The 23822-nt window shown below is 36.9% G+C and overlaps 2 protein-coding genes across 2 annotated transcripts; one reads left to right on the top strand and one right to left on the bottom strand.

The window, feature by feature from the left end:
- Nucleotides 1-7145: 7145 nt before the first annotated feature.
- Nucleotides 7146-16074, bottom strand: LOC135085451 (solute carrier family 25 member 44). Its single transcript, XM_063980246.1, has 8 exons — nucleotides 15908-16074; nucleotides 13504-14078; nucleotides 12064-12215; nucleotides 11403-11492; nucleotides 10484-10609; nucleotides 9353-9536; nucleotides 8136-8263; nucleotides 7146-7362 (listed from the first exon to the last, which is right to left on the bottom strand). Exons 2-8 carry the CDS (start codon nucleotides 13697-13699, stop codon nucleotides 7168-7170), a joined length of 1071 nt encoding a protein of 356 aa, XP_063836316.1. The 5' UTR covers nucleotides 13700-14078; nucleotides 15908-16074; the 3' UTR covers nucleotides 7146-7167.
- A 723-nt stretch (nucleotides 16075-16797) lies between these two features.
- LOC135085473 (calmodulin-like protein 4) lies at nucleotides 16798-20830 on the top strand. The gene is made up of 6 exons (XM_063980265.1): nucleotides 16798-16909; nucleotides 16992-17022; nucleotides 17356-17469; nucleotides 17793-17884; nucleotides 18923-19030; nucleotides 19727-20830. The coding sequence occupies exons 1-6, from the start codon at nucleotides 16907-16909 to the stop codon at nucleotides 19826-19828; spliced, it is 450 nt and encodes a 149-aa protein (XP_063836335.1). The 5' UTR covers nucleotides 16798-16906; the 3' UTR covers nucleotides 19829-20830.
- The last annotated feature ends 2992 nt before the right edge of the window (nucleotides 20831-23822 follow it).

Raw genomic sequence — 23822 nt, 5'->3', positions numbered from 1 at the left:
ACACAAACACCAATGCTGTTGCTATGGATACTTTTCCTACCAAATACAAACAATAGAAGTGGGGTAAACACTGTGAGCTATTTTTAACCTCCTTTAGTTACGATTCTACGTAGACTACAGACTTTTTATCGGCCGATAGTTTAGTCTGCTTCTAATTTGTATAAAGCAGTGTTTTTCAACCTTTGAGGAATTGCTCAGCTCTGTAGATAGATAGATCAATTAGGCTTGGTTGCACCATCTTGCTTTAATTTTGACAAAAGCCAAAAATCTGTCAAACTCCATACAAAAACCACCGGTTAACGTCATAATTACTGTCAAAATAAGATGGTGCAACTCACCCTTAGAAATATTAGTGGTCCTAAAATAGTTCCCTGGAGCAGACCTAAAGAATCAGCCGATCGAATCGGTGTAATATATGCGCACTGACATACATGTTCATACTGATTAACAGCCCGACTAAACTGTCGGCTGACAAAAAATCTGTTTTCTGCGGGGAGTCTATCTTATAAGTTTGAAGTATCCTAAACGAATGATCCTATTTTGATGCGGTTTCATTGTTTTAATTAAATGGTTCTTACGCCCATATTCAGAAACGATGCTTGCTTTAAGTGAAGCAGCAAATGGAACGCACAGCGTTGAATAGAGCTCTGTGATTGGTTCGTGTGTGACCCTGTGCGTCCACGCGCACTGTGAGACCTCATAGTAATGTTAGTGAATACGGGTGTCGGGTGAACGTTAGTCTTAGCTATTGCTTATGAAGATTGTTCAGCCGTTTGAAGATCATAAGCGCTTTAGTGGATGGAAGGACTTTATTTTAAAGAGGACAGTTTATTTTTATTGCACAGCTGTTTATCAGTTAGAATTCCCATTAAGTTTAACATTTCCTGTTTAATGTGTGCCATTTGCTATCAAAATGAACTACCGAACCGTATGAATAATGTTTTGAACTTTGGTATTAAGTATTTAGGGCTCTTTCCCATGGAGGCAATCCGTTTTTTTGCAGGATCACTTTTAGTATTAAACGTGTTGTAATATTGTGTGCGTATAGTGAGCGTCTAGTTTGCAGTGTCCCGCAAAAAACCGATACGTTCGAATTTACATTACCGAATCCCGCTAAACTGGATTGTCTTGGGAAAGGGACCTAATGTGTTAAAAATTACATTAAAATACTTTTTACGATTTGTCAAAACGTGTGTTTCTCTATTGTTATCCATGAAAACAATTATGGAAATATCGGTTTGTGACGTCGCGATTTGTTTTGAATTGCTCATAATATCAAAGTTTGGGAATCAAACCTAGTTTTAATAACTTTCAAATCTTTGAAACAAAAACAGTAATTAATACAACGTCACTGTAATGATGTCTACTGATCGATTTGTTTATGATTTCACAGTTATTAAAACTAAGTTTGAATAAACTCTGTAATGAAATCCAATGTCGTTTTTCAATTATATACTTTGCTAGTTATAAGTTCTGTCAACATACTGGCTTATTCCACTATTCCCCGTTAACGCCAATTGGAGCTTATAATGGGGAATAATGAACTAAAAAGTTTATTAATCCCCGTTATATTAGGATTTTATTTTTAAAGTAATGGGGAGTAATGAACTTATTAGTTCATTATCTTTGTTAAATTGGGGTCCTACTTATAATAGGGTAGTTGCTATTTGACACCGCTATTCAATTGACTTTAAAGGAAATCTATGACGTTACTAGCTCACCAACTCAACTGATTATTTATTTATTTCAAAGCTACTATAATTGGAACTTACACCAAAGTACAATAACCCGGTTTTCAGAACTAGAATAAAGTGTTTTTCCAAGTAAGTTGTGTATGGAAATGTTGGTCACTGGTATCAAGTCAACTACCTAAATTAGGCACTACTTATTCATTAAAAATTAAGAGTATAAAAACACACTGCGTACCTTAATCGACACAATATCTATAGTACTTTGATTTCTATAGTGTTTATTCCTTTCTTCCTGATGTTTAGTATTGAAAGCGAACAAAGCTTACACGCCTTGAAAACGTGCTATTTATACGAATTTTGTGAACTGATTTTTTTGTATTAATGCATCATTGGAATTGGCAATCAGACCGGAATAAAGCCCTTTACCGGAATAGTACAAATAGGAATATTTTTTAACATCCTATAACAATTTTTTATCTTTAATTGACTAAGGAGATGATACACGTCATGATAACAGTCGCACATAGCGTGTTAATCAGTCACGTGCAAAATACCAGACACTTATAGAAAGCAAACACCTTTAATACAAGACGGTGTGATTTTAGCACCAACTGATTGCTTTCAACAAATTATCGTGTTTACTCGCACCTAACATTGGCCTTGAAAACATTTGTAAAAAATTACAAATCGTATGTCAGTACGATTTTTTTGGAGAATTAATAGCTCATCTAATGCAAATCTTAATTTATGTCCACATTTAATTCCTTATGTCGACTCGCTTTAATATAGCTAGATGACATGGTTATATTTGCTAATGGAATTGAGGATAATATTTATTCCTCCAAAAATCAAGAACAAAGCCGTAAATTAAATTGTGTGCTTGTATGTTCAATTGTATGGAAACGTTGTATGATAAGCCGACTGCTTTGATGCACCAGTCTGAGGTATTTTATTGTAGACAATAATAATGACTCAACCAACATGTGTTTGCAACTCGATCCTTAAGATGATACAGAAATAATTCTAGGCTCTTTGGAATGAAGGATCGTTTTAAATCTCCGTCCTGCTGATACAGGAGTGTAGAGAGGACCCTGATTGTAAGGGGTGCAAAAACCTCCCAGTGGGTCTAGACAAAGTGCACTTTAAAATCGCAAACCAGTCGAAAGATTTTGGTTGGATTTTTGTTGGAAAGCCCTTTTTTGTATGGAGTTTTGACGGTATCGATTTTCAATTGGATCAAAAGTGCCACTTGTCTAGGGGGGTAGGCTAGCTGAAGATAAGCTAAGGAGCGCTTCTAAATGTCACTTAAAGATATGTAAATGAAGTAGTCCCAAAGGGACACTTGAGACCTCTTGTCTACCCTAGTTAAAATGCCGAAATATCGTGATTAAAGTCAAGACGGAGCTGTAAGTAGTCAAGCAATTTTGCTGATGTTTGTAAAAGATGTTTTTGATGATGTTGAACGCCCGACATGTACTTTTTCGATGAAAATGAGTATTATGTACTTTTTATTTGTATGTAGATTTGACGATTGATTGTAATATGAAGTAGTGTACATCACAACCGATTGGTTTCTCTTGCCAATTGACCGTATATTATACAATATACGACGTATTAATGTGATTCGAATAGTATCACGGGTATTTAGTTCTTTTGTAAGTTTTAAAAGATATAATAAACCAGTGCAAATACTTATTGTTGTTTTGATTTCTTATCTAGATCCTTTCTGTTATCTAAAACCTAGTTAAGATAGTTAAGAAAAACTTTATCTGTCTTTTCTGTTCAATTTCTCATGCTACCGACCGACGCGCGAATACATATTTGACTATACACACTTGCTGTGCCCGCGACTTCGTACGCGTGAAAACCAGTTTTCGCAACATTTCTCATTGTTGCTCTGCTCCTGTTGCTGGTATATAGCCTATAAGCTTCCTCGATAAATGGGCTATCTAACACTGAAAGAATTTTTCAAATCGGACCAGTAGTTAGCTAGTTCCTGAGATTAGCGCGTTCAAGTAAACAAACTCTTCAACTTCATAAATTAAAAATAGATTATTGTGCAGCATCTCATCCCATATCTCCCACACTAAATTCTTAGAGCCTATATTAGTATTAATTACGCATTGACCTCTGAATAAAATGCACGCGTTTTAAAATCCACCAATCTGTATCTTGCATAAAATTAATGTTAGATCTAACACAGGAAGTTTATTACGATAACACGCAATGGCGAGTAACTAATGAATAAATAAGAAAATATGTGTTTCCTTCGCGTGTCATGTTCGTCGTTATGCGTGATACATATCTTCCAGTAATCTATATCTTCTAATACCTACTTATTATAAAGGTAATTAACTATGTATGTATTATAATGCAAAAAAAGCTCTATCGGCAGGGTTTCGAATCCGCGTTCCTCGGATCTCGGTTCGATCAGTCCGACACTGACACATTTAAGGTGGTGTATGACCCTCAATAAAGAAGAATAACATTGAGTTATGTCAATCTTAACCGTCTGTATGCTCTCCCCTTCTCTTATATCTACTTAAACCTAATCATCATCATGTCTTCACAGGAAAACAATCCAATGGAGCATTGGCTACACTCCCCACGCTGGCCAGACGGCCACTTATTGCTATCAATCAATTTACGAGGTCGATGTTCGGCCAAAACTTGAGGCTAATCAAATTTATTGGTGCGATCTCTGCTATTATTATCAGTATGAACTTGACATTTAACCTCCGTCTTGTTATTAACATTTTAACGGTTTCAGACGCGTCCATTTAGCATAATAACGGAAATAAGAGAATTTTCAAAATACCCAGTCAAAGGCAGTTCAACTGTGCCCGCGACTTCGTACGCGTGAAAATAGTTTGAATAATGTTTCTCGTTTTTTGTAACATTTTTCTTTAGGTAGGTACTTACTGCTCCGCCCCTATTGAGACTGTAGAGTGATGTTATACAGCCTAAAGCTTTTCTCGAAAATGAGCTATCCAACACAACAATATTTTGTCAAATCGGACCAGTACCTAGTTCCTGAGATTAACGCGTTCAAGCTAACAAATAAACTCTTCAGCTTTGTATAGAAGTAGGTAATAGATAATTTACTAGACGTCCATGGCGTATTGGCGACTAATAAAGCCATTCATGAATCATGCGGCTGATTCAAGCTGTTCTTTATAAATATGTATGCAAATCAGATATACGATCACAGTTTAACAATAATTTTATTATAACATCATGATTTTATCGCTGCTGCAATCGCCTTGCTATCGTATGTAGTATCATAGTATTTATCCCAACTAATATTATAAATGCGAAAGTAACTCTGTCTGTCTGTCTGTCTGTCTGTCTGTCTGTCTGTCTGTCTGTCTGTCTGTCTGTTACGCTTTCCCGCTTAAACCTCGCAACCGATTTTGATGAAATTTGGCATAGAGATAGTTTGAGTCCCGGGAAAGAACATAGGATAGTTTTTATCCCGGTTTTTGAAACAGGGACGCGCGCGATAAAGTTTTTCTGTGACAGACAAAATTCCACGCGGGCGAAGCCGCGGGCGGAAAGCTAGTTAATCATAAATGAAATAAATAAAACAGAATTAATCATTTATGTCCGGTCATTCATTCTTCTTTCACCTACTTACTATGGTGAGGGTAGGTAGATATATCAGCTGATGACTCAAATAACTCCGTTATGTTGTTGACCCACCTGAATCGAACCCTAAACTCCAACACGCGTCTCATCTCATCACAGTTAGCACACTGGACCATAGAGAAAAGTAATACATAGCACTGGACGATTGCAGTTATGACAGGTAACGTCATCACCAGATTCTTTTTTTTTAATAATAAATATCATTGGACAATTTACACTACGCTTCTAGTCCAAAAACTAATTTTGAGCGTCTATTAGTAGGTACAACCGATCGAGCTAATTGCGCACCTCGCTAGTATGCAACTTTCCCCCGAACCAGAGCGTCGATGTGACGTCACGGCCGAGCGTGCGACAGTTACCTCGATCGAGTTGTAAGAAGCAAGCCCACTCATTCTAGCTACGATGGTTAATCAAAACATACTACATTTGAACTGTGACTCATAACGCGTGTGCAATGTGCATAGTAGGCGATGAGTGTTATCGTTTGTAATAACAAACATGTTATAATTACTACTTACCTAGCTACTTAAGTACTTCTTTGTTTACAAATAGCTTCAATCTCTTCGGAATTTCTTGGTGGAACTTTTTTCTGTTAAGAATAATCTTTGTTGACTTACCTATACTATTATTTTACCTATTTATTATTTCTTACTACCACTAAGGTTGATATTGATACCATTTTTTCATCATCATTCATCAAACAGCCACGCGCTTAATACTCTCGTAACCAAGTATAATCACAGAATAATAATAAGTACTACGTACAGAAGTTTAACTTCGCGAAGGTATTTAAAAAAATGTATGCTCAATGTCATTAACAATATGGTGTAATTTAGCCTGTCTCAAGAGTCAAGCACCATTTTGTTGACAAACGTCAGTGATCGGCACTGACGTTTGTCAACAAAAGCTTGAAAACAAAAGTCAGCAAAAGCTATAGGGCTGACTTCGGTAAAATGATGTGACGTGAGGTGCCAAACTGCGGAAAATGGCGGAGGAAATACATGATTTAGCATGAATTATCATGAATAATATTAACTACTTATTTACCTCTCAGTGTCGTGAGGCAACTTAAAAAAGTACATTCTGTGTTTTATTATTATTTAGGCAGTTAAATACCATTACCATACCATTTTCTTTATTTTCTTCCATCATACACAAGAATACGCGTGCGTGAGTCAATGTTCGCTCGTATGTGAGGCCTTGTCGAATAGTATCCTGTAGGTGGGCCATCGTGCGTGTTTTGTTTTCGATGTAAACTCGCGGAGATGAACAGGCCTGGTATTATACTAAAGGAGAAGCAGGCAGACTGGACCAGTCGCGCCGATAGCCCCTTGAGGGAGAGCCCCATTAGGCCCTCTAGTACGAGGCGCTGATGCGAGGGGGCCATAAGTAATTTTAAGACACTTGCGGGCAACGAGTCGTTTAAGACACCAGGGGGTCACGAACTAAAGATACTTGGGGGGCGCCAAATAAAGACACTAGGGGGGCCACGAGTAATTTTAAACACCAGGGGGCCACAAGACGGAGGGGACGAACTAAAAGACACTTGGGGGGCCACGAGTTGCATAAGACACATGGGGGCCACGAGTAACTTAAAACACTAGGGGGCCACGATTCTAGACACTTGGGAGCCACGCTTCGTCTTATCTACTTAGGGCAACAAGGCCTTGCCTTATTTAGACACCTGGGGGCCACGATTATAGATACTTGGGGGCCACAAGTCTTAGACACTAGGGGGCCACGTTTCATAAAGCTACTTGAGTTAACTCTAGGATTCTGGGGGTAGTATAATAAAAACAAAACAGGTAGTTGCGTCACGTATATTGCATCACCAGCGCACGCGCCCTCTGAATTCATCGCTAACAGCCACGCGCTTAATACTCTCATAACCAAGTATTATACTAAAGGAGAAGCAGGCAGACTGGACCAGCCGCGCCGATAGCCCCTTGAGGTAAAGCCCCATTAGCCCCTCCTCCTGCCATAGGTCGCGGAATACTTGCCGCATCGTGCTTACGCCTTCCACCTGGAGATTAAAAAAGATACATTTTAAATAAATAACTTGAAAAAATTGAATTTCCTAAGGTATTTATTTAAAATAGCTAAGCGCTTAACTCAGTCTGCCTGAGGTATGGGAGCGGCACGGGAGGGGTAGCATTGACATATTATGACGTGAAAGAGCATATATAAACTATACTGAAATGTCCCACCAAACTCATTGACATGGCGAAAATCGGAACCAGCGATCCGGTATTGACGGTGGCGCCCCCTGTCAATGTCACTACTAATGGGACGGTTCAATAAGATTGGACAATACAAATCTGGGGGTTTTGTGCGAGTTTACATCAAACGTCTTAGCTAGCGATTGCGTAAAATTAAATTATCGGATACGGATTGTATGTACAGCGCCCCTAGCGGATACTTTCAAGAACTAAAATCTTCATAGATTTTTCGACGCACTCGCTAGCGAAGACGTTCAATACAAACTCGCACTAAACACAGTGAAGTTTCGCTGAATCGAACCTTAACTTCGAACTCACTCCTCCTATGTTCTGATTATTTTCGTTGCGGGTCCAATGTCTGGTTAACTTTCCCCCGGGACAAACTTGACCTTTGCTGGTTGGGTTATTGGCGGTCAAGCTGTAGATCCTGGCTACACAGGAGTTGCAGCGGTGGGAACGAGAGGTGGGAATAGTCCCGTTGAATTCTCGCTGATATTTGATGTAACAAAAATACCCTTCGCACGCTTCCATACCTCGGGCACTGAGTTTAGCGACCTATAGACGACATTAATCTCACCTGAAGCCTCGCGCGTACGATATCGAGAGGGTTTGTCAGTATAGTTGTGGTGAATCCGCCTAAAGTGCCGGCGGCGCACTGTATCGCTAGATGTGACACCCACGCCGGACTTATTCTTAGGAGTTCGTCTGGAAAGGTAGAAAGATAACGTGGGTCATTACTTTTGCATTAGGGTTAATCATAGGTAAGAGTATAATTTTTATTGCTTCATGGCAATAACATAAATCTTAAGAATTATACAGATCTTACTTAATATTATAAATGAGAAAGTTTGTATGGATGTCTGGATTTTTGTTACTCTTTCACGCAAAAACAACTGAACGGATTTTCATGAAACTTTACAGTATTGTTGTTTATAGCCCAGAATAACATTATAGGCTTTAATTTATGACGATCTGTGACAAAATAAACACGCGGGTGAAGCCGCGGGCAAAAGCTAGTACGACAATAATACGAGATTCATGTAAGACTCCCCGCAAACTACAAACTTTTAGCCAGCCTTTAGTTGGGCCCGATTTGAAGTTGTATGAAGAATCGGCATGCACGTACATAGCGCCAATGACCTACGCGGCTAAAGGCGCCTCGTATCCTCGTTAATATCCATTCAACCATACCCTACTAAACTTTCCTCCAACAAACTAAAAAAAACTACTATATACTACTAAGGTAGTTTTGTTATCTTGATACGCGGTAAGCGCCCACCAAAGTGCTGAGTAAGTCACGTACGAGGTTAAGGACTCCTCGTATCCCCTAATATCCCGCCACGCCATTCAGCCTTACTGAATTCTTACACATTTACTAATTTATAGATTGTTTTTACCTTGATACGCGGTGTAAAGCGCCCACCACAGCGCGGAATTAGGCACGTACGCGGCCAAAGACGCCGCGTATCCTTTGTAATATCCTGCTACTCCATTCAGCCTGTATACCTTACTAAAAATGTAGTTTACCTTGATACGCGGTGTAAAGCGCCCACCAAAGCGCCGAATTAGGCACGTACGCGGCCAAAGACGCCGCGTATCCTCTGTAGTATCCAGCCACACCGTTCAGCCTGTATATCCGTACGAAGACTTCTCTAGCTAGCCCAAAACTAACATATTCTACCGAAATGTTAGTTTACCCTGATACGCGGTGTAAAGCGCCCAGCACCGCGCTGAGTGAGTCACGTACGAGGCCAAAGACGCCTCGTACCCATATAAGTATTATATTGTTTTTACCTTGATACGCGGTGTAAAGCGCCCACCAAAGTGCCGAGTTAGGCACGTACGCGGCTAAAGACGCCGCGTATCCTCTGTAGTATCCAGCCACGCCGTTCAGCCTGTATACCCGTACGAAGACTTCTCTGGCTAGCTCAGTTTTACTGAACCTCTTGTCTAGATCCAAGCCGAGGGGATTTATTTTCTGGAAGAGAACAGTTTTAAATATTAATAATATTTCCTAGACATTATCCAGTTAAAAGCAAAGAAAATCTTGCCTAATACGAACATAATTATTTGATACAGTCGACCATCAAAACTCAACAACACATTCAAATTTTTAATATCAGTACTTCGTTTTAATCAAAAGTCGCCCACAGTTGGACAAAGTATTCCCCCTTTTATCACGACGCGCATAAAGGACGAAGCACACTTATCAACCCGGAAACGGATCGTAGCTGTATCAACTCGAGGCGGTCAGTATTCTTTGTATGAAACTCCGTATTAAAACGCACTTATCCGCACCGTAATGTAAACGCTTCGCCTCGCGAAAGGCCATACGGTGTTGATCCCTTTCTGGGTTGATAAGTGTGATATGACCTTTATAGCCCGGCAGGTCGTCGATCCATCGAATGGGAGGCCTTGCAATACGTCTTCCGGCCCCTAGTCTACTCAAGAACTGTTCTGCTCTAACAGCCATCAGTTTTAAGAGTTATGTGTCCCGCTCACTGCCTCTAATGATCTCATAAAGGTAGCAGGAAGGCGCTGGACGCAGGCCGCTACCAACCGGGCGATGTGGGAATCATTGGGGGAGGAGTATGTTCAGCAGTGGACGTCCTGTGGCTGAAATGATGATGGTACTTACAGGATTCTTGCTGCCACCAGCTCTACTCCTCCCCAGTATAAGCAGTCAACACGTCGAAGGGAACTACGATGGTCTGCCCCACTATGTCATCATCATCATCATCATTTCAGCCACAGGACGTCCACTGCTGAACATAGGCCTCCCCCAATGATTCCCACATCGCCCGGTTGGTAGCGGCCTGCATCCAGCGGCTTCCTGCTACCTTTATGAGGTCGTCGGTCCACCGATACGTGGCCACCACTCCAGAACCTTACCTACAGTACAGATATATTTAATCAAACACTTACAGGATTCTTGCTGCCACCAGCTCTGCTCCTCACCAGTCCAAGTACCATAAGATGTTGACTCAACACGTCGAAGGGAACTATGATGGTCTGCCCGACTATGGAAGCGCAGCCACCGCCTATGAACGACTGCAATGAATAACAATGAGAAGTCTTTATTCAGTCAGTAAAAAAGTCATGGGAATTCGAAAGTATATTTTTTTTTTTATATTTTGTGATTTTAAATTGCTCGCACTCTGCATAGCTTTCGATTAACTTGTAAAGTTTATCTGTGGAAACTGATTAGGCTACTGTACTATTTTTCTTTTTTAAGTTCACATGTATCAACTCATGCTGTTTGTTTCCTTAATAAAGAAAAATAAAATAAATAAATAAAAAAATGTAATAAAAAACGTTTTTTCTCAGTATGTTAATGTATAAAAAAAGCCACTTTTACACGTCCAAACACTTTTTTTTACATTGATAGCGGGATTTGATTTTACTTCAGGATAATAATGCGAACCATTACTGAAAAGAAGTAGCGCAAAAATCTAAGCACAAGTCAGCTGTTACTAAATAGCTTTAAAATTATAAAAATAAAAATATAAGGTCCCCTGCGCTTAGATTCGAAGGTCGAAATGTAAGGATAGTATCTAGGGTCATATCATTTTCTAGGGAGGGTAGCTGCCCCTTTAGAACGCTCATAAACTCTTAAATAATGTCTCTCTTCCCGCTGTACCGTTTCTACTACTAGACTATAGTCTGGTCTGCGAGCACGTAGAATTTTGTTTTGGGCGCCCGTCGCACAGTCGCGACAGCAATATAATTACGCGCGAGCGATAAGGATGGATAGCTTGGGGTCATTGGACAAAATACTACGTGCTCGCAGACCGGGCTTTAGTACATAGAAATTACTTATTAGAGGAAATAAAACAACGCTTACCTTAGCTTTCGGACTTAATTCGTATTTGCCCAGCTCATGTCTAACGCCTTCGTACGTTGTGATGTAGAAAACGCCGGAGATTATCTGAAACTGCAAAAAAATACTTAGGATTTCTGAAGAGTTAAATGCTTTAATAATATTCACGAAAAAATATCACTTTTGACTTCAGTGGTTTAGTGGCTAGATACTCGGAATTTCTCGATCTGGATTTGATCCTAGATTTTGTTCCCAAATGAAAAAATGTTTGCTAGTCTTATTCTGGTTACAGTTAGGATTTTGTGTCTTGAATTAAAGAAAATTAAAATTAAATTACACTAAAGTTGACTGGAGGAGAATGCCAAATGACATTAAGTTCATCTTATGTACCGTGATTTATGTGCATAAAAGTTATAAATAAATAACACGTATTTCCGAAAATTTCCTTATAACTTGAGTTGAGCAATTTACAATTTGCAAATTCTACTTAATTTAATTAGGTTAATTTCAGACAAATGAAGACATTTTTGATTGTAAAAAATAAATGTTACATTCGAATAAAAACATATTCGTTCGTTTTTAAAATCTAGCAAAACAAATCCAAAATTTTAATTGTTTTTGAACCTTAAGACAAGGGAACAAAATTCAAAATAATGTGGGAACTATATTCCCACTGGAGACTCACACTGGATATCCAAAAGCCCCTATACAGCCCCGAGAAGCCCTCGCTCCTGTAGATCTTGGAGATGGCGTCCAGGACACCGCTGTAAGCCTCTTTCTTCCTCTGGACCTGGATCTGTGTCTTCACAAGTGTAAGTGGGTATAGCGCGCATCTTACTGCAAAAGAAAGAACGGTGATGCTATAAGTATTTAGCGTTGAGTTGCATTTCAAACTAAATGCCTACTTATATTGTAAACTAGCGGCCGCCCGCGACTTCGTACGCGTGGATCCCGTTTTACTCCCTTAGAGGTGGAGTTTCGTAAAATCCTTTCTTAGCGGATGCCTACGTCATAACATCTACCTGCATATGCCAGCAGTGGTTTGGGCTGTTCGTTGATAGATCACTATGTCAGTCAGTAAGTCAGTCAGTCACCTTTGAGTTTTATATATTTAGATGGGAAGTGAAAGTAACTCTGTCCGTCTGTTACGCTTTCACGCCTAAACTTTTGATAAAATTTGGTATAGAGACAGTTTTGAGTCCCGGGAAAGAACATAGGATAGCTTTTATCGCGGTTTTTTTAAACAAGGACGTACGCGTCAACGCGGGCGAAGCCGCTTTTAATAACTTGAAAAAAATAAATTTCCTAAGGTTGGAATCGATAATACAACCCTTCGCTTTTAGTTAAAAAAAATAAAAATTGTAAAAATAATATTTTAAAATTATACCTTTGCACCTTTTTCCTTATCAATGTGTAAAAACGAAGAAAAATACAACACGATGCAATTAATAAACCAGAACATTAAAGATATATCTGATAAGTTATCTTGGATTTATCAACCGCGTGTGTCACATATCAGCATGTTCTCTTAATTGATTAAACATTTTGGTGGCCAGTTTTGAAAGATAGAAATAAATATCTTTGGACATTATACACTGTGCCTTTAGTCCCACACTAAACAAAGCTTGTACATACTTTAAATAGTACCTTTATTTTTGTAAATACATAATTTTTCTCCAAGAATATTAGCTAGCCTGTTAGCCCCTCATACTAGGCTAAATAAGCTTGTGTTACTAGTGGGCTCACCACAATAGTTTAGCAGCGCCAAGGCGGCGGGGACCGAACCCGCGTTCTTCGGATGACGAGTCGGCCAGTCCGACCCCCTTCCCCGTTCGGCTATCATACGAACGTATAAAGTTCGGTCGCAGAGCAGATAGAATTTTGTACAATGACCCCAAGCTACCCATCCTTTTCGCTCGCACGTAATTTTAATTGCTATTGCGACTGTGCGACAGGCGGCCGCAGTGAGTGTGCGAGTGCGACAGCAATATTACGCGCGATATTAAGCAATTACGCGCGAGCGATAAAGATGGGTAGCTTGGGGTCATTGTACGAAATTCTATCTGCTCGACGGCCGGACTTTAGAACGAAATACTGCACTAAACGGACAGAATAAGAAAATTACCTGTAAAACTGCTCAGCGTATACAATGGAAAGAACTTGCTTTTGTCCATCATGCCCCATTCTATTGTCGTGATGAGCTGCGGCGGCGGAGTCTCCACCATGGTTGCTGCCATTCTAGCGTCTCGCTCACTCTTACTGTCACTGCTATTTCTATCCTTGTCTTCTATATCTTTACTAGTCCATAAACTTAACAGCATCTACGTATATCTGTTTTTGTTTCTATATTTACTATTATTTATTTATTTATTTTATATACAATCTCTTTGGTAACTTTGTAACTACCACTAGTAGATCTAACAGCCCGTTTAATAGTTTTAAAAACTTTGTATTAAATACAAATTAAAATGGAATCAACATAAATAAAATCCACGATTTTATAAAAGTCAACGAAAAATAAATATATTATTATTTTATTTATTTATTATAAGCAAAAAACTCCACTATACTATTCTACTGATTGTTTTATAGTTTTTTTTTATTTCTAAGATATTTTGAAGTGACCCAAATATGTTTTGTTTGTTTTTTTGAGGGGTTCTTCCATGTTTTTAAGGTAGAGTTTCCAGTTTTTTGATGTTACTGAAAGAAAAGGAAAGAAAAATACTTAAATTAATAAGAATCTAGATTAAATAACTTTTATTTTAAGTTTTAGCCAAAGACCTACCTAATCAAAACATACATAATTGTACAACAAAAATAATTGAAGCCAAAATAGAAATAAATCTATGCTTTATTTTTAGGTAATTGGTGTGAATTTTGTACTATTTCTTTCTTATGTACAGACATTACAGACAAGAGCACATCAGACTATTATGCCTTTTCAAGGCGAGAGTGAACAGGCACTTACAGGGCAAAATGAATGTACCATCTTAGACTGCATCTCACTTAACACCAGGTGCGATTGCAGTCAAATAACTGCCTTGTCATGCATAAAAAAAAATTAAGGCAAATGTGTTAATTATTTTGTTTTGGTTTATATGTTTTAAGAATGTTGCTGTTTATTTCCTTAATAAATAAAATACAATAAAATTTCCATTGCAAAATAGCTTCTATTGTATAATAAATAAGATCCTGCAACATTTAGCAAGCTAAATTGTCTCAAGAGACAATGTCTGTTGTATTCTTTATAAAACATTAATAATCAGTTATCATATCTATTGGGAATAAATCATACATGATTGATAATCCAAAAATATTACAGAAATACGTTGCACAAGTCTGTCAAACATTGTTACTTTAATTACGGTCTTATCAATAATTACTGGTAAGTTATGATATAGTAGCATTAACCGTTATCTGTTTAGTAAATTTAATAACAAAAGGGCCCTACTCTATACTTAAAGAAAAAATATATAATAATATGTAAGTTAAAATAATAAAAGATAAATTATAATAGTAGATGCATTGAATAAAAAAAATTGTGTAAACTTTTAATAAACGTCACTTGATTTAACAGCAAACTCCGTTACATTGATTTTGCTTGACTTTGGTTGGTTTATTTTTTATTTTCTCTTCCATGTTTCATCATTTTACCTCTGTCAAATAATGCAGTTTTAAGTATAGACTTTACACTGTATTCAACTTTCAGAACATGTAAATTACATATCATTTTAATCAAAAACCACAATGCAATAAATATTCAACAGCTTTTATTAGAAATGATTAATTCAGCAACCTAAATACATATTTCACATTGATGGTCATGCAATAAATATTGAGTAAGTATTGAGAAACTTTTATTAGAAATGATTAACACAAAAACTTAAGATAAATGGTCTGGTTTATAATATAGATTTTGTACTTTGAAATGTCAGCCTGATAAGACGAGAATAAACAAATAGTTCAACAATCACACCAATAACCTAACCGTGAAATAAGTAGTTATTTTAATGTAATAGATAACGGAAGATATATGATATTTTGAACGATGCAATAAATAAATAACTTTTGAAACTATATCCTAAGCAGTAAACAAAACTTTGTCCTTAGGAAAGGTACAAAATCATGTTTTGGTAAACACAATCCTTAGTAATTTTGTGTAAGCAAAAGAACATGAAGGAAATAAAAGAATATTGATAAAAAAAATGATAAGGAAAAGCAAGGTAACTTAATACAATGTCAACTGAATGATGTAAACACGAATAAATTAGCATAGAACCAAAATAAAATCACAAAAATACATTTTGTAAATGTATAGATAGTAGATCTATACATTAATGTATGATACTAATGATTTTACTGCGCAAACTGAAAAATTGGTCCCTGAAGCCATAAGGCATAGTTAGGGCAAGCATTTATAAGATGTTCTAACCTTGCAAGAGTTCTTACACGGCTCACCCTTGAAAAATATAGGTAAAATTAGATAACACTGTAACACATGACACTGAAATCGACTGAACTACACTTACTTTCGGTAACACACGAAACCCATCACTTCAAACGTAGCTGCAACAGTTCATATATCACTAAACGCACTGAAAGTAGCGACTGAAAACGTTTTATGTAATAATTTACTCAATTTCGATAATTATCCATGGAAAAATATCCATTCGCAGCTGTCAGCTGATTGGCCGTCCTTCATCTTTGTCATAGACAAACACCTGAAATTTTGGAAACGTCAAAAAAATTACGGCTCGAGGACTAACAATTTGGGTATTTATCAAGACTTGGCATTATTTAACTAAAATTGAGAATTGGCATTATTTGTAATAGAGAACAACCTGAAAAATATTTTTCATGTTGGCAGACTTGTCTGTCAAAACGCTGATGACATATTCAGTGTTGCCAGAAGGTTACTTTTGTAACCTTTTAGGTTACTTTTGAACTGCATTGGTTACTTTTAGGTTACACTAATGAAAAGGTTACTTTTAGGTGATTTTTCAGAAATTGTAGAATTAACTTTTACAGGTTATTCAGTAAAAATATTAATAGTGACAATTTAAAAATTATGTCATAAACTGCATTTAAACATGAATTTGATTTATTATTTGTTAAAGACAATGAGTTTTAGCAAATGTTTTTTTGATAATAAAACGCAAATCCATGAAACGGTTTTATACGACCGGTCACTTTTCGGTCTTCATGGAATGGTCAAAATTTCGAATTTAGGTAAACATGAACCATCCATGAACAACCTTACACAATCGCTCCGCACCCCCGCACCCCCGCACCCCCCCCCCCCCCCCCGTATGAAGGTTACTTTGTATTCAAAAAGGTTACATTTTTTTATATTTCTGGTAATTTCTGACAAGACCCGACTGGCAACACTGCCTAAATAAGCTATTCATTTTCTTTTCAAACCACTTTTGCTCTATGTAATAAACAGGAAAACAAGAACAGTTCTCTGATTACACGAAAACTCTCCGAACTTTTTTTGACCTATTTCTTTCCTTTATTTTCTAAATAAAATGGTAAATATTCTCAATGTTATCAATTTAGATGTTATAACTGTTAATTAACATTTATTAAAACATCAATTCTGTTTATTTCCAGGCGCGTTACTTCAAGGAACAAGACATTGATGGTATGTTTATCTTTGATTCATTAATTTTAGATCTAGATAACTAGATTATCCATTAGTAATGAAAGGAAATACGTAAACACATTACCTACTTTATAATACAAGTCACACAAAAGAAGTAGAGCAGCAGATTTTCTGAAATTATTTGTTTTTTATTTTAGTCATTAGTTACTTGATTAACCAGGTCATAACGGGGTTTTTCTTAAATACCTTACTTATTTGGGGATCCAAGGCGCTTGAAGAGAAAAATAGAGAGTGGGAGAAGAGTTTATACCTATTTACAAACAGATACAACCACTACGTTTGTTTAAATACCTATAAAATTTTTCCTTGCAGAATTTCGTGAATGTTTCTACCTATTCGCTAGATCTGGCCAGATCACGTCTCTGGACGAGCTGACGGTGGTGATGCGGTCCCTCGGCATGAGCCCTACGATTCAGGAGTTGACCGGTATGAAATAAAATATGTTGTTACTATACTTGTAAAAAACAGCTTAAAGTAAAATATGTTGAATAAAACGGCTGCTGATGGAAACCCAGTAGATTTTAGGTTTTCTTAAGTCAGTGATGGCACCCAGATATTTTGCCCTATATTTTTTTCTATGGTTATTCTAACAAATTTTTACGTTTTAAATCTCGACTCTTATTTTACAAAACCTACATTTTTACTTAAACATTTTACAATAGTTGTCACATCTGTAGTTTATTGCTAACTAACCAAAAGCATTTTTGCTAGAACAGAATTCATTAATAATGCTGATTATGTTCCCACAGGTTACCTAAAGGGCAAGGGAGGCAAGATGTCCTTTGCTGACTTCCTGGAAGTCATGCACATTCATTCCAGAGCTGAAAACCTGCCGAGTGAGGTGAGCACCCCATTTAATTGATATTCTATGATTTCAAGTTTCACCCTTTGATAAACTTATCTGTTGGTAATATTTAGGTCATTTTTTTATTAACACATAACATTGCAGTGGGAATATACAGGGTGTTAAAAACATCATGAACAAACAACACATTATTCTTCTTATTTTGTTTATAACCAGGCCTGGGATTGTATAACCAACCAAGCAATGGGTATTACAAAATATAAGTCTATTGGCGTCAAATTAATGGACACGCGAAATCTGCCTATCCAATGATCTCCAAACAGCTCTGCAAGCCTCTTCCAAACTGATCTCACAATGTGAAGTAATCTAATTCATCATCATCATGTAAAAATATTTATTTACTAGCGGCTGCCTGCGACTTCGTCCGCGTGGATCCCCTAGTGGTGGAGTTTCGTAAAATCCTATCTTAGCGGATGCCTACGTCATAACATGTACCTGCATGCCAAATTTCAGCCCGGTCCGTCCAGTGGTTTGGGCTATGCGTTGATAGATCACTATGTCAGTCAGTCAGTCAGTTACACAGGGTGGAATTTTGTAATGCCACCTGGAGGGAAGGTACTCTTAATACTGTAGATAGAAAATTTTACTTAAAGAAAACATTCCTTTATTTTTGAAAAGAAACAGAACTGCATTCAAAGATTTCCAAAAATTTGCTTGCCACACCCGGGATTCGAACCAACTCAAATCTGTTAAAAATTACACCCTGTATTTTTATTGCATCAATCGTTAGGGTTAAGTATAAGGATGAATTCTCTCTAACAAACTTGATAACTCAAATGAAAGAAAAACCATGAAATCTTAAATAATAATATTTTGTTGTAATTATTTACAGAAAATTTTATGGTATGGTGGTAAATTTTCGAAAAATATTCGGTAATCTTTGAATGGAGTTATTTTTCTTTTCAAAAATAAAGGAATGTTTTCTTTAAGTAAAATTTTATATCTAGAGTACTTTCCCTCCAGGTGGCATTTCAAAATTCCACCCTGTATATTTAGATTACATTTATACTGCAGGTAGTGAACGCCTTTAAAGCCGGCGACGGCGACAAGAAGGGCGTGATCCCCGCGCGGCAACTCCGCAACTTGCTGCAGAACTGGGGCGAAGGCCTGTCGGCTAGAGAGGTAACTATTGTCTTGTCTTTTCTTTTCTTTCTTTCTTTTCAGCCAAATGACGTCCACTGCTGGACAAAGGCCTCCCCCAAGGTTTTCCGCAGGAGAACCAAAGTAACCGACATAGCTCGCAGAATTGCTAAATTGTCTTGTCTACTTTATTTAATTTATTTATTTTAAAACCTACTGGTACCACCGCGGGATTCGATTGTCACATTTAAGCTAAGCGTCCACTTGTCGGTATCGTACGCAACGGACGCATCGAACGAAACACATCGTATCGGATGTGCGATGCGTACGATGCGGACAGGTGGACGCACTTATATGAGTTTCCATATAAATAATACTACGATCCGTTGCGTGCGATACGTACGATGCGTACGATACCGACATGTGGACGCTTAGCTTTATAATTTTCTAGCAGCCGCCCGCGACTTCGTACGCGTGGATCCCGTTTTACCGCCTTAGGGGTGGAATTCCGTAAAATCCTTTCTTAGCGGATGCCTACGTCATAACATCTACCTGCATACCAAATTTCAGCCCGATCCGTCCAGTGGTTTGGGCTGTGCCTTACCTCACTAGTAAGCGCGTTTTAAAAATGTATGAAAATTTTAGTTTTTGAACGTTTCCCGCTAGGGGCGCTGTACAATCCGTCATACATTTAATGTCATTAACAAATTGATAAAACCCATGTGTTTATTTGTACAGGTGGACAACATCTTCCGTGAAGCAAACGTGTCTAACAACGGTACGGTCAGATACGAGGATTTCGTCAAGATCTCCTGCGCGCCGGTCCCTGATTACTATTAATTAAATAATGCTAATTATCTTAAAAATCCGCGCTTCTTAATCTGTTATAAAATATGCACTTTATTTTACCACTAAAGGTAGTTGACACCAGAAATATCGTTTTCCAACACTTATTTGAGACGCGCCCCCTTTTTTTTTCTTGGCTTTCGCGGTTTGCGTTTAGCCACAACGGTGACGCGCCGACGGTGATTTTCGACCATACAAAAAATTTCGCGCTTCCACGATTTATTGGTCGTATCGAGCAGTCTGGAATGCATTCTCTCAGCGGTCGCAGGTTTTTAATACTTAAGTACACAGATGGCCCGCGCCCCCCTTTAAAGGTCTTTGCGCCTCCCCTGTTGGGCGCGGCCCCCACTTTGGGAACCAATGCACTATATTGGCGCCGACTAATGAGGGCAAAAAATAGCCCTCACATGCTTTAGAAAAGCTCCTGTGTAGCCAGGATCTACAGCTTGACTGCTAATAAAAATCCAACCAGATTTAAATTGGTTAAGTGTTAATTTTATTAATTTTGAATTTTGTACTAAACACAACACATTAAAGTTAAAACCCATCACATTGTGTGGCATCTACTGGGGTTTGTATTTTATGAGGCTTTCGTTGTAAAAACGTCTTTATAATCATGACAATAGAGAATATTATTATGCTTCTACTTCTTACTATGGTAACTATACCATTAAAGCTACTGAGACATTGGTGTAAAACTCCATCATTTTGAACAGACTTTTAAAAAGATTGGTATTTTTTACTGAGTTTATATAAAAACATTCCAGAGTTTATTGTAAAAGACTGATTTGATAAACATTTTATAACGCTAATTTCCAGGTCCAAATGCTTAATAAGATAATTCTAAAAACTTGTATGTAAAAATTATATTATTCTATGCTATTGTAAAAATTATTAATGAAATTAATAATATTGTACCGTCCTAAAATTCTCCTAAATTATTATCTGTATATGGTGAAAGGTATTGAAATAAAAGTATTTTATTTATTTTTCAAACGGCATTTTATTTCAAATGTAACAATACTAAGGCCCATATTCTCAAACGAACCTCAAAATTATTGTTTATTGGATGAATTCGAAAGAATGAAAAAATGTTTCTAAGACCTTTGCTTGTTGTTTCTTGAGTGTAAATTCATTTAGCGACACCTGCCTCTTATTACATATCTTGTAAATTTATATTTCCTGGAATAATTAAGAGACAAAGGTAACTGAATTTCATACACCACTCCAGCACCAGCCGATGACCCAAAGTATTAGAGAAAACTACGTCTATTTGCCCAGTAGGCTAAGGCTAAAAAAAAATTAAATTATGAGACTCGTTTCAGAATACCGACTTACAACATGATATGGCACTGGGTAAGTATGGTCCGTTGTTAGGTATAGTTTGTATGATTGCAGAAAAAACTAACATTTCTTTAATAAATCAACAAATAGTGAAATAGGTACATAATAGGCCCAACTGCAAAGTTTTACTGTAGGGATGGGATGCGTACAACGATAAACTTTTATCGATAGCACGATAAGTCCATACATTTGTCGTCTAAAATGATAAAATCGTCGATAAGATCTTATTATGGCGTGCATCCTAGCAAGGCAGGTAGTTATTTGCTTTAAAACGCTGTAATAAGAGCTACCTTCGACTATTAGCTAGAAGTGGAATAGACCCTTTAGCATAATTTGCAATACAAAGTTCCTAAAGACAGTAGCAAGTGGTATAACAGACTATTTTTTAATTTAGTTTTCGCTGCAATCACACAATACAAAATATCAAATAGCTAAAATACTAACGAAAGCACATATCGTAGAGCTGATTGCATTTTGTTATATACAATTACAATGTCAACAATAACATAACTGCAAACTGTGCAATCAATAATTGTTTAACAATACATTATAGAAAATTCACAATTAACTATATTCGTAATATGAAACCAGGTTACACAGACTATGTTGCCATAGCCTCCTGAGTACCAGACATACTTTTTTTGGAGTTGCGTTATAATTTTTTTGTAGTGCACTACATTATGGTAAGTTAGTATAAAAAAAATAGAAAAAAAATTATTACATTGGAAAATCTTGTTTTTCACTATGTCCTTTATAAAGGACAACGGTATTTAATCAAAATGTCATTCGTAAAGGACATAGCCATTTTTTGCGGGTTAATCTAGAATATATTACAAATAATAGGTTATTTCAAACATAATTTTAGATGTATAATATTTATTTTTATTGTTCTTTATCAAAATTAACGAAATTCAAATTTTTATCAACATAATTCTCAAAATTTTACATTCTCTTACAAAATCACTATAATTAAACATTAGAAACATTAGAGATCAGTCAGTTCTTCATAATAGTTAGTTTTTAATACTCAAATTAATGAATTCTACATGGAAATTGGTGAAAAAGTTGGGATTAGGAGTGAAACACAAGTAGATCCCACATTTTTGCAGAGAAATGTAGTTTTTTATTACAACCAATGCTTCTGCAGCGCGATTGTTTTACACTATGTTCTGGAAAATAGGCAGGTTGCATCATTTTTTTAATTTTTTGTTTTTAGTGTGTCATTTGGCCATCTAATTTGAGTGTTAGCATTGTTTTGCATAGCTATCTGGCGTAGATACCGATGGCGAACCAACACCTCGGTACGGCCACGACTAAAGCCACGCGAACATCCCCGCTCCCGCGATGCAATACTAAGTCGTCCTCTTATTGGTGGAAGATATGAGGAATCTGATGATGCATAAGATGTTTGAGAATCCACAGGAGTGATCAAAGCTATCTCTCCCTCATCCGAGCTACTAGATTCACCGATACGATGGTGATTTGTTCTTTGTTAGAATTTTGGTGGGAATAACTCAGGATATTCATCGGAATCATCACCAGAAAAGTCCGATTTGGAGTCATCAAGATATCTGCAATGATATCTTTTTTTAACCGCTATAAAAAACTTAAATTTACGTATATGTACTTTACATAGAACATCAGAACTCTAAAATTTTAGTATTAATTACGTGCTATTGTACTTTTCAAAGGACATAAAAAATGACATTGAGGGTAGGACCACAGTATTTATTTCTTCAACAAAATAGAATTTTAAATCCTTAGTTTATACAACTAATATATTATTTAACTCAAAATAACACATATTTACTTATTATTTGTATAGATGAATAAAGATTTATTTACCTTTGCGCGCAATCAAAGTCACAGATTTATTTGTGGACACCATTTTAGACCAAATTACAGATAATAGTTGACGTTTTCATTTTTTACCATATATTAGTGTTGCCAAGTAACATTAAAAGTTACATAGTTTAGTGTTTTCTAGTTAAATGAAGCCAACAGATTTTTTATTTTTTATGTACTGTGTGTAGGACAAATGTACGCAGGAGGATAGCAAAGACTTGTAAATTTCGTATTACAAAATGGCGCTCAATAGGTCTGGAATGCGCGCCACGATGATGTTTGTCGTAAAATTTATCACGGCGTGCATCATAGACCGACTGACTGAACTCGATTACTTTGACAAGGTTCAAAATAAGGTGAGAAATATATTCCCACCGCCTTCTAAAGGGTTAAGACAAGGTGGGAAATATATTCCCTCTGCCTTTTAAAGCGTTAAATCTCTGATAGTATTGATATTCAAAGCTATCTGTGTTTGAGATCGAATCGAGTTTTGAGTTTTTCTTCGTTCTGTAATACGCAATAAAGTATACTTAGTACTAGACAAGCTGCTGTCGAATAGATTTTGTGTACCATCGATTATCTCAAAACAGCCTGTCTAGTAGTGTTATTGCTATCCTTATCACATTAAAGGAGCACAAAAGGGACAACATGATTAAATATAATACAATTAAACAAATATAAACATTTCGATTATTCTGATATGACTCGGTACTAATTGACTAGCTATTGCGTTTATTATACAGGGTGAGTTATACATTTGACTATGTGTCGGAGTATAAATCGTTCTGTATATGAGTTT

The sequence above is a fragment of the Ostrinia nubilalis genome, chromosome 28, assembly GCF_963855985.1.
Source record: "Ostrinia nubilalis chromosome 28, ilOstNubi1.1, whole genome shotgun sequence".
In the NCBI taxonomy this organism is placed as follows: domain Eukaryota; kingdom Metazoa; phylum Arthropoda; class Insecta; order Lepidoptera; family Crambidae; genus Ostrinia; species Ostrinia nubilalis.
This window is presented reverse-complemented; position numbering and strand designations above follow the sequence as displayed.